The 11,960-nt window shown below is 33.5% G+C and overlaps 1 protein-coding gene across 1 annotated transcript in view; it reads right to left on the bottom strand.

The window, feature by feature from the left end:
* LOC137619891 (potassium voltage-gated channel subfamily H member 2-like) overlaps positions 1-11,960 on the bottom strand; it is a 913,085-nt gene that overhangs the window by 195,382 nt on the left and 705,743 nt on the right. The window contains exon 6 of the mRNA XM_068350179.1: positions 5,237-5,459. Coding sequence (XP_068206280.1) covers positions 5,237-5,459 — 223 coding nt within the window. The remainder of the gene's footprint in view (positions 1-5,236; positions 5,460-11,960) is intronic.

Here is an 11,960-nt window from a genome sequence, read left to right as displayed (position 1 = left end):
CTTGAACTTTCATCTTCTATGATATGAAAATACAGGTATTAATATTTTACTTCAGTGACATTACTGCATATATTCCCAACTTCTTCCTCTATTATTCGAATTTCTATATCCAAATCTACTTTTGGATGCTCTCCGAAAGGTCGTATTAAGTCAATTAAACTCCATCTTTTATTCCTATTGTTTTTTAGTTGTATTGAATAATTAGATTTATAGCGGCATTCACAATTTTCAAATCTTTCCTCAAATGCAAGTTTAACGCTCATAAATAAAAAAGAAAGTTCCCCACTTAATATCAGTAACCTGGTCCTCGTAAGAGTCCCGATGGCCTGATTTCCAAGACGAATAACTTCTTTCCTTGGCTACTCGAACCGTAATCATAAATCTAGGAGGGCGTCTTCCCTTTCTCATCGACCACAACCAATCGACTTCCTCTTCCTTTTCCCCACACCCTACATTTTGAAATTTCCATCTTTTCTAAAAATGTGTTACTCTCTCTCTCTCTCTCTCTCTCTCTCTCTCTCTCTCTCTCTCTCTCTCTCTCTCTCTCGTGTCTACCTCTTTTTTGTATCTTATACATATCAAAATTAATAACCCCTTCTGATAAATTAATAAAAAACGAATGGCGTAGAGTGTATGCATTTTCGAACTATTATTGATGTCATTTTAAAACAATGTAATATATCAGCTAAATATGTTTTATTCTGTTATTCAGCACACTTTGAATATTGTTTACAATTTGAGCCGCGGACGCGCTCCTTGATATGTTTGTTATTATTATTTACTTAAAGGGGGGAGATTATCCAGCTGGTCCGAATAAATTCAGAAGGGAATAATATAATACGAAATATAAAATATAAGTGATACAAAATAAATGAGAGAAGGTCTAATATGAATAGAAATCTAAATTTAGAAATCAGAATCCAATAAAATGTCAGAGAGTTTTCTGACCAAAAAATATATCTTTGTTTAAGAAAAAAAAAATCTACATTAAAAAAAAAGTCTTACGGTTAAAATCGTGTCATACTCAATGCCCCTGGGAACTGCCTCATGAGGTGTGCACATTAAAAACCCATGATCTCAGTTCTTTTGTCCCTCGGGTCTGATAATTCCATTGGAGAAAAGATTTGTTTGATTGGTTTCAATTTACTGCCATTTAGTTATATGAAATGTCTTATTATGGTTAAGTATCCTTAACGGTGAGTTTCGTGTTAAGTTGTGGCAAATTGTTTGACAGGCTTATTTCAGAACTTAGCATTATCTAGAGTATTGAAGTTCGTATAACATCTTGATCATGCTTTGCAAACGTTTTAATTTTTTACAATTTATGATCATCCTTTGACTTTAAATAGCTATCATGTTAATAGCTATTATGTTAATACTACCAGGCTTTTCTTTTTTTATGAGTGTCAATAACAAACAGTTTTCGAGAAGTTTTGTTCCCGCTAAACAACTTTACAGGAGGATCTGCGTAATCTCCAAGTCGAATCGATGGAACTTCTGAAGTTTAAATTGGGTGAAAATGCTTTCTTTTTGAAGAAGCTAACATGATCCTATCTTCAAAATTTTATTCCTTTTATGTATTTTTTCCTCGTATCAATTTTTTTTTTTGTTTTTTGCTGTTGCAATTTTATAAAATTCTATTAAATTTGAAATAGTTCCGGTCAAATTTTCAAGATGGTGATAATGGAACACGTAATAAAGAATTTATTATAAATCTTTCGTTTCTATTTTGTAGGAAATTAAGTCAGCTTGCCATACATATTTTTTTTTACAAGAAAAAATATCACACAAATGAACTCCAAATCAATTAAAGTTTACATGATTAAAAGCAAATTTATGTAATCTAAACCACAGTAAAAATATCAAGATACTTTGGTATATTGGCCGTGCGTGAAAGAACCACTACAGTTACTCAAGGAAGTTGATGAAATGCCTTTATGCTTTTTAATATATATACACACACACACAAACATATATATATATATATATATATATATATATATATACATATATATATACATATATATATATATATATATATATATATATATATATGTGTATATATATATATATATATATATATATATATATATATATATATATATATATACTTTGTATTTCAACAGCTCACTATATTCAATACAAATTTTCTCTTCTTTTCTTAGAAGAGATTCAGAACATCGAAATGACGTTTTACTTTTTAAAGTTTCTTCTCCCTCCCTTTTATAGCATATAATCAGACGACGCAATTAATAAGAAAAGTCCCACATTGAAATTTAACCATGAAAGAAAAAAGTTCTTTATATGACCTTAGTTCCATCCAGCTCGGTGGCTGGCTGCAAGTCACTAGAAAATTGAGATTCGCTGTTTCATAAAGCTTATTCCTTAACCGAACAGCACAAAATAAAGAGAACACATATTTTTTTCTGGATAACACGAATTCTCCCCGTAACAGAAAAAGTCACATTTAACTGTTTGGTTAGAAAATGTAAATAAATTTTGTGTTCTATTAAAGTCGAAAAAGTATATATTTCAGAAAAAAAAGATTATTCCAATAGTGTATACCACTATGCAAAAATTGATTCAGTTCATGAAAGTAGTGATTTTATCAATATGTAAAGTCTACTACAAGATACGCATAAATCTATAAATATATACAAGAATTTAGAGAGAGAGAGAGAGAGAGAGAGAGAGAGAGAGAGAGAGAGAGAGAGAGAGAGAGAGAGAGAGAGAAGGGGGGGGTTAACATTTTGTTTAATTGAATAGAAATAGAACTTGTGATATATCTATCATATACATAAAGCTAACATCCGATAATAGATATAATTATCCTTTTGAAACCAACAGACAAAGGCGGGAGTTATTCACTGATAATTGAGAGCAATGTAACTTTCTTCAAAATATAGAAGTGTCAAAAGATCCCTCTAACTCCTCTGGAAAAGAAAGCGAAATGGGGCGATTAAAACTTTTTTGGTTCTGAGGCGAAAAGTTTGGATCATGTCGACATAGATCTTAGGCAAACCCTCAGGGAGCAAGCAAGCAAGCAGCATTATCAACGAGAAATTCGAGAGTTTTGGTTCTTGCCCATTCCACTTGAAACAAATTTTTACTATTGCTTGAGGCCTAAACAAGTTCATTGTTTACTAAATTCCATTCTAACCATATCACTTACAGGCTATAGCAAAACTACATAATTTGCCAAATAATTCATAATGCAACATTATTTGGTTTCTTTGTTTATAAGTGTTATAAAACATATCGATACGGGACCGGCTGTAATTCAAAACACAGTGCTTTGTTTTTTTATATAAATCAATATAACTTGAGCCAAATAAAACAAGTTGTGTATTAAATAGGAGTTATTTTTTTCCAAATTACCTTACTGAATCATAAATAGTGGCATTTCATTTTTGACACTGACAGAAATGGGAGTGACACAACGTTATTTTCAATCCATTCTGCTTTGACAAGTAATAATTCCATATAGATTATAGAGTAGATCAATAACAAGTAAATAAATATGATCGGTTTCTATGTCGAATCAAATATTCATGTAATCTATTTTTTTCTCATTAATATTGAATTTGTAAAAATAATAAAGTATTTAGTAAAGTTAAGCCAATGCATATTATTCTAAAGCCGACGAACCAAATATGAATTTTTATTTTGAACTTAGGTTAATGAATTCTCTTCCGATTCTCGTATGTCCATAGATCAACGAAGTTAACTGATTCCGTAACTATACTCAATTTTTTTTAATGAGGCGCATTTGCACAGACTCTCAGCGGTGCCCTTTTAGCTCGGAAAAGTTTCCTGTTATCTGATTAGTTAGAATTATCTTGTCCAACCAATCAACGATCAGGAAACTTATCCGAGCTAAAAGGGCACCCCTGCGAGTCGGTGCAAATCTGCCTCGCTAGAAAGAATTGACTATAGCTGCAGAGGGTCAGTGAATAATAATAGTTAAAAAGTGGTATTTGTGTGATATGATAGATCACAGTAAAGTAAACCCCAACTGAAAAAAATATCTCTGGGTAAATATTCCCCATTCGAAGAAATATACAACAAATAATATCACCAATTTTTAACATATGAATAGTAAGAGACAGTCACATTTAACTGAAGTCCTATACATTTTTTTTTTCAATTTTTAAAAGATAAAATAGTATTAATATTTCAAACATCCTGGATGTGATTTTTAAGATAATATACGTAAAAGGGCATATTTAAACATTCCATTTAAATGTTTCATCCATTTTCATATTGTTATATACAATTCAAATTAGTTCGAACTCAATTCATTAAAACAAAACCCAGGAAAAATTGTCGAAAGGAATTTCTTGCACAAGATGATTATTTTTTTCACAGATAATGTTTTTGATATAATGGCAGTATTTCAACAATAACTGCTTAATAAAAACTCTTTCGCAACCAAAATACTGAAAAAAGGTACTAACTTCTCTACCCCTAGTGAATTTGATTGACATTCGTTAATAAATTACCGAATTTTCCGTAGAAAATTGATTAATCAAATCATGGAAGTTAATAAAGCGACATATAATTTGAAATGGATGCCATCATTTAAAATATTATTATCAGTCGATTACCTTTCAATAATCCATAATAAATTACTTCATCTAGAAGCTCCAATGCTTTGAAATTTAATATTAACATAGTTGCTTCTTTAAATTAACCACTCGTAATATCTTTACTAAATTGGCTAAGTATTTTAGGAATCAAGAAACATTTGCAAGAATATATCTTTTTCTTTGCATCTATCAAATTTGAACTCTGAATATAGATAAAAAGAATTAAATTAATAACTCCCCATGACCAAACACTTGCAGTTTTTTTTTCCTGATATAATAAGCACCTTTTAAAAAACAGGTTCAGCTTCACCAGCACTTTTCGAAAAGCTAAAGAGCTTATTTCTAACGTTAGCCAAAAACCTCTTTATTTTTCTTTCATTTGTTATGTTTCCGGCATGCCTTTCATTGTGAAATAATCAGTGTAGGACCAATAGGTCGAAATCATATTTCCAGATCTAACACGGGAAACTACAGTAAATCTTTTAAATATTCACTTTAATGATTCCATTTGCCTCTTTTATTTTAAAGGAAAAACTTACAGAAACATAACAATTCCCATTTTAGAGAGGCGTATGGCAGTAATGGTCGCGGTTCCTTTCTCGTTGCAAATATATAGTCTGAACAGGAAGAAGGCCATCGCCACTCACCTTTTTCTCCCCAGCGGGTATAATCAACACCGTAGAACCGGTCGTAGAGGCAGTAGCAGAGGTATCGGCAGGAATAGAAGTAGGAACAGTAGAAGCAGCAGCGGTAGCAGCTTTAGAACTTGTGGCAGGAGATGCTGCAGTGTCGCTCTCGCCAATTCCTTCCGACGTGGTCGTCTGACCTGACCCTAATAATGGGTTGTGAAGATAACTCTCGCCTGATTCCCTGCAAAGTTAGGATGAAGAACTTTTAGCTAATGGATAAAGTAGGTTAAACACTCCCAAAATTCCGAATAATACTCTCCAGCTAAATCAGTTATATGGATAATTAAATATCAAAGAAATATCAATTTAAAATTCAGGGTAATCATTTTTTTCTCAGTGGACAGGAAATAAGTCATTCAACTTTCCACTTTTTCTATGAAAGCTGGATGGCATTTTACTATTAAAAACCATAGGAAATATCAAGTATAAACCCATAAAATTAGTCTGCCCTCACACAGAAATTAGGAATAATTCAGATAGCCAATTTTGTACGAGCTAAACAGCGACTCCATGTACCTTTCATTAAAAAAAAAAAAAAAAAAAAAAAAAAAAAAAAAAAAAAAAAAAAAAAAAAAAACCCACTGACTTATTCGTACATAAGGTAATTATCATATTCCATATTTTAGAGCCTGACCTTTGACCTAGAATTATAATTCTTTCTGAATAATTAACGGAAATGCAAATTTAAAACCATGTCTAATTATTCTGTTCAGCTCCCAACCATGTAGAAATAAAATATTCAGTGACACGAAGAGGAGCGGAAAAACTAATCTGCATTAGTGCTCAAAAAGGTAGTAGTGCTTGCTTGGTGTTATATGTTACGTTAAATTTATATATATTGTATTACAAAACTTATGAAAATGTCTTATTTTTCCATGTATGTTAATGTATAAAGTAAAACAATTCATTTTTTACATATGTTTATGTAATTGTAACACGAAAATATCGCCGTGTTCTACGGGAGTTTTAGTCTACTTCGGCGCCAGCCGTCTGACGGGCGAGAGCTATACAATACAAAATGATTCGGGCATGGGTCCGTCGCGTAGCGTCATGTTGCGTATGCTAGTCCTGGGTGCTTCTAATGCGTCACGAACATTCGGGAGTATTGGTCCCGCTTATATAAAGGACAGTAGACGAGTAGGAGATTTACAGGCTGCCAACGCAAGAACCCGTGCCTAACATAAGGTTAGGCAATCAATCAAGCAAGCGGGAGAGACAAGACACCGTTGGTGTTTGGAGACATTTTTCAGCTACACCCTCTGACTCTGAAATATAGTGACTACACGCAACGATAGAGTATCTTGAAGAAGATAAAGAAGTTCAGGGAATTCATCTCTTCATCATCAGAAGCTCTGATCCTACATGTCAACCTTTTATATAAAAAACTAAGGAACGTCATCTGTCCCTCGCTGCATAAAAGTTTGTGAAGTCAATTCGACGTACTTCTTCGTAAGAACTTCTTTTATTACCCATTAGTTTTGGTGTGCCGTGAGTATTCGGTGGATCTTGTGTAATGCTGTAAATATTTATGTTAAATCTTAATCATAGTTACATTTTCTGTTTGCTGGCTACCATTTTCATTTGCTGTTAATGTTTTGCTTTTGTTTGATAAACTTTTTGAGTGGATTTGCACAATCTACTTCGCGTAGGATAGTTGAACGTAACACTTGGTAGGCCTATTGTGTGTTCTTTTCCTTATTCACATTACTAATTCAACAAATATTTGTTCTTCTTGTACATCTTTCATCCATTTCACACAAGACTTCCTTATGTTCTTTTATCAAACTAATTCGCAAGTTGATACGTTTTTCCTATTTTATTATGCAATATTCTCAGTATTTTATTTGATGATCTAAGCCAATCACAGCAGCTTTCTAGATCAAAGATTGGTGTTTTTCCACAAGGTAACAGAATTTAGCAATGCTGCCACATCAATGATAGGAAAGTGAAGACAGAGCACTGTCGCAGAAGCAGAGCCCACACTAAGACACGAAGCGGTTTCTGATAATTCGCTAAATTAAAAGCCTAACGAATGCCACTGTTACTAACATAGAGTACTCTCGACCCTGAGGCAAAAAATATCATTACCAAATAAATATACTAAAAACAAACTATACTCAATATACTAAAGCAACTAAAAGCAAGAACTTGTACGATATAGCTTAATCGCCTCATTTATGGATAATACACATCATACGTCGTACATGATTGATCCAAGCTGCGTGATGATGAGCAGTAGCATTCACGCCATCTGCAGTGTGGCCTTCAAATTCTTTTACTAAAATGCGATATAACATCAATGAATATCATCTTTCATCTTCATTGCACTTCCGTCTCCGACATTCGTCTTTACCAATATTAATATCATTTCTGCCCTTATTACTTGCCCTTATTATAAATTAGTGCGTTTGGGCACTGCTAGGTTTGTAAGTTTAAATCGGCCATAAATCTGAATTACCTGTCAGCGAGTCTAACCTGTTTCGTAAAAGCTGAGCATGGGTACTCAAGTACCTATATCATAGGTATATATATATATATATATATATATATATATATATATAAATATATATATATATATCATCATTAATAGGTGTTACTAGTTCAATGCAGAACAAAGACCTCAGACATGTCCTTCCACTTGCGTCTGTGTATGGTCTTTCTGTGCCAGTCCACGCCTCCAAACTTCCTTAGTTCGTCGATCCATTGTCTCCTCTCTCTTCCTCTGCTTCTTTTATAATCTCCAGGGACCCATTCTGTTACTGTAATGTCCATCTATTATCTGTCATTCTCATGTCATGTCCATGCCCATTTCTTTTTCTTATGAGTTGTTATAATATCCTCTACTTTAATTTTCTCTCGTATCCATGTTTCTCTTTTTCTGTCTTTTAGTGTTGTTCCCATCATTATTCTTTCCATAGCTCTTTGAGTTGTAGCTAGCTTATGTTCTAAGACTTTAGTAAGGCTCCAAATTTCTGATTCATAAGTTAATACTGGTAAGACTATCTCATTAAATACTTTTCTTTTTAGAGAAAGTGGGATTTTACTTTTCATAATCTCATTTTGTTTACCAAATGCTCTCCATCCTATACCTATCTTTCTTTTAATTTCGGTACCGTGTCCTGGGGAAACACTACTATCTGTTCTAATTACGTATATTCATTAATAATCACCAGAAGCTCATGCATAATTCTTATTTGTTGCCTCTTCCTTTTCATTGAACATTATCTTAGATTTACTCATACTCATTTCAATCTGACATTTCTGCTTTCTCTATTCAAATCTTTTATCATATTTTGTAATTCCTCCAATGATTCACTAAACACAACAATGTCCTCTGTAAATCTTAAGTTGTTAAGGTATTCCCCATTAATAATGATTCCTACATTTCCCCATCTATATTCTTACAAATTCCTTCTAGACATGCTGTGAATAATTGAGGAGAGATGGGGTCACCCTGTCTACCTCTTTTTTCAATAGGATTATTCACACTATCTTTGGGTAGTCTTAGGATGGCTGTACTCTTTGTACAGGTACCTTCAAGTGTTCTAACATAAGATTCTTCTATTCCTTGTTTTTGAAGGGCTTTCATTACTACTGATGTTTGACCGAATCAAATGCTTTCTCATAGTCTATAAATGGAATTCATAAAGTATTGTCATACTTTATGGGCCATTGTCTTGGCAGCCTGTAAAGGACTCGACCTTTTGTTCGTTCGTTTTAGATTGCCCTACCTTATGTAACACCCGGGATCTTGCATTGGCAGCCCATAATACTCAACCTGATCACCGCTGTCTTTTATACAGTTGCGTGGTGCTTGCTGGCGTGTTGCAAAGTTGTCATTTATTTCTACACACATCGAAACACTTCTTGCACTAGGTTATGGGTAGCACATTGCGTTATGTGGCTTTTGATGTTTGCAATGTTCAGACGATTTATGTTGACCTCACTATGTAACACCTGCCTAGTGCACCATGACATGACAACAAATGACAATTGGCTAGCTTGGTACATGTATTCTTTTGCATGCAAAAAAATATTCAGACACCAAGTCCACGACATTAAACACCTCTTGGTTCATCAACACGATTGCAGGGGATCTGATCGTTAGTATTGTGAGGTGAAGTCATAGCGAGCAAAATTTTGACCATCATAACATGTGAGGCCTTGAATTGTCAATATGTTATATAACCTTAAGTTCTAAACTTTTACTGTGCAATTTAAACCATTTAATTCCTTTTGGACATACCTAAATTCTGTTAAATTGCTTAGCAGAAAGGAGATAAAACCACCCATATAATTATATATATATATATATATATATATATATATATATATATATGTATGTATACATAGGTATGTATTTATATATACATACATGTATATATATGCATATATATATATATACACATATATATACATGTATGTATATATACATATATATACATGTATATATATATAAATACATATAATGTATTATATATATATATATGTGTATACATATATACGTATTTATATATACATACATGTATATATATGTATATATATATATACATGTATGTATATATAAATACATATAATGTATTATATATACCATCCATCCATATACCAAGGCACTTCCCCCAGTTTTGGGGGGTAGCCGACACCAACAAAGAAACAAAACAAAAAGGGGACCTCTACTCTCTATGTTCCTTCAGCCTAATCAGGGACTCAACCGAGTTCAGCTGGTACTGCTAGGGTGCCACAGCCCAACCTCCCACATTTCCACCACAGATGAAGCTTCATAATGCTGACTCCCCTACTGCTGCTACCTCCGCGGTCATCTAAGGCACCGGAGGAAGCAGCAGGGCCTACTGGAACTGCGTCACAATCGCTCGCCATTCATTCCTATTTCTAGCACGCTCTCTTGCCTCTCTCACATCTATCCTCCTATCACCCAGAGCTTTCTTCACACCATCCATCCACCCAAACCTTGGCCTTCCTCTTGTACTTCTCCCATCAACTCTTGCATTCATCACCTTCTTTAGCAGACAACCATTTTCCATTCTCTCAACATGGCCAAACCACCTCAACACATTCATATATATATATACATATATATATATATATATATATATATATATATATATATATATATATATATATATATATATAAATATATATGTGTGTGTGTGTGTATAAAAAATTCCAAACATAAATCAGCCTAATAGAGAAGGGAAAGATACAAGAAAATTTGGGATAGGATATAAAGCTTACTACACACGGGACGAGAATGAGAAATGGGGCAGGAACCATTCTCCATCCAGATTTGCAGGAGAATGTCTCAAAAGTCGTGTATCAATGACATACTCATGGGCCTAAGTTTGATGAATGAAATGGGCGTATGGCATATCATCTCTGCTTATGCCCCTAAACAAAAGTAATGAAGAGGAGGAGGAGGAATTTAGAAAGATATTCGAACAATATATGGAAATAGTTCCAAGAAGTGAGCTGATAGTGATATTTAGGAACATGAATGACCATGTAGGTGAGAGCTCTGATGGCTTTAAAGGAATTCATGGAGGAAGAGGTTTTGATAGAAACCAGGGGAGAGAAGGATTTTTAGAATTAGCAGAAGCTATAAATCTAGTAATTTTGAATACAAAGTTTATAAAAGTGCACAAAATTAAAGTCAAATCTACTATGTTTTGGGTAGGGATGGAAACCAAAAATTGTCACGGACTGTTAATTTGTTTCAAATGAACCAGTTGTAGCTCAACATAACTGGTGGTGACAGATTTTAAGTTGAAACCAATTAAGGTTAAGTAAAGCCCCAACAAGGAATAGGAGGATCAAAACTTGGAAGCTGGGGTGCGAGAAGGCATGAAAGTTCAGAAGTAAAGTGGATAAAGCCAAAAAAAGAGATGTTGATGGAACTTTGTAATCATCTGAGGAGATATGACATGCTATGAAAGATTGTGGTGCCAGCAGCAGCAGAGGTGGGTAAGAGTACAATTGGTAAACAACAACAGGAAAGAGAAAAATGGTGGTGATATCAAGAGGTTCAAACAGCTGTTATCGAATAGAGTATAGCCAGAAGGTGACAAATGATAACAACTACCAAACTAGTGAGGAATATAGATGAATAGAGAGAAATTAAGAGAATGGTAATAATTACAAAGGAATAAGCCAGAAGAGAGTGATATGAGATAATAAAAACACTGGAGGGAAAAAGTTTTTTCCATAATTATAGAAGCGAGAAGAAAAGATAGGCAGGATGTAGGGTTGTGGGAATTATTATGGATGAAAATGAAAATATGTTAAATGAGGAAGATGAAGTCAAGAGAAGATGGAAAGACTATTTTTCATAACTATTAAACAATGAGAATGAGAGTGAAGAACTGAAAATTTTTTTTCCTGTTGAAGGGCCAATAGCAAACTTCAGAAAAAGGGAAGTAGAGACTGGTATAAGGAAGAAAAAGTAAATAAAGCTGTATGACAATCAGAGGTAACAATACAAATAATTAAGGCATTGAGAAATCTATGGAAAGAGATGAAAAGCCAAGAGACTGGGAAGATATTTGGAGCATTAAATTGTATAAACAAAAAGGAGACATGTTAAACTGAGAACTGGAGAGGAATGGAAGATATTTGGAGCATTAAATTGTATAAACAAAAAGGAGACATGTTAAACTGAGAACTGGAG

The sequence above is a fragment of the Palaemon carinicauda genome, chromosome 26 (assembly GCF_036898095.1).
Source record: "Palaemon carinicauda isolate YSFRI2023 chromosome 26, ASM3689809v2, whole genome shotgun sequence".
NCBI classification, from domain to species: Eukaryota; Metazoa; Arthropoda; class Malacostraca; order Decapoda; family Palaemonidae; genus Palaemon; species Palaemon carinicauda.
The sequence above is the reverse complement of the archived record's forward strand: the minus strand, read 5'-3'. Positions and strand labels throughout refer to the sequence as shown.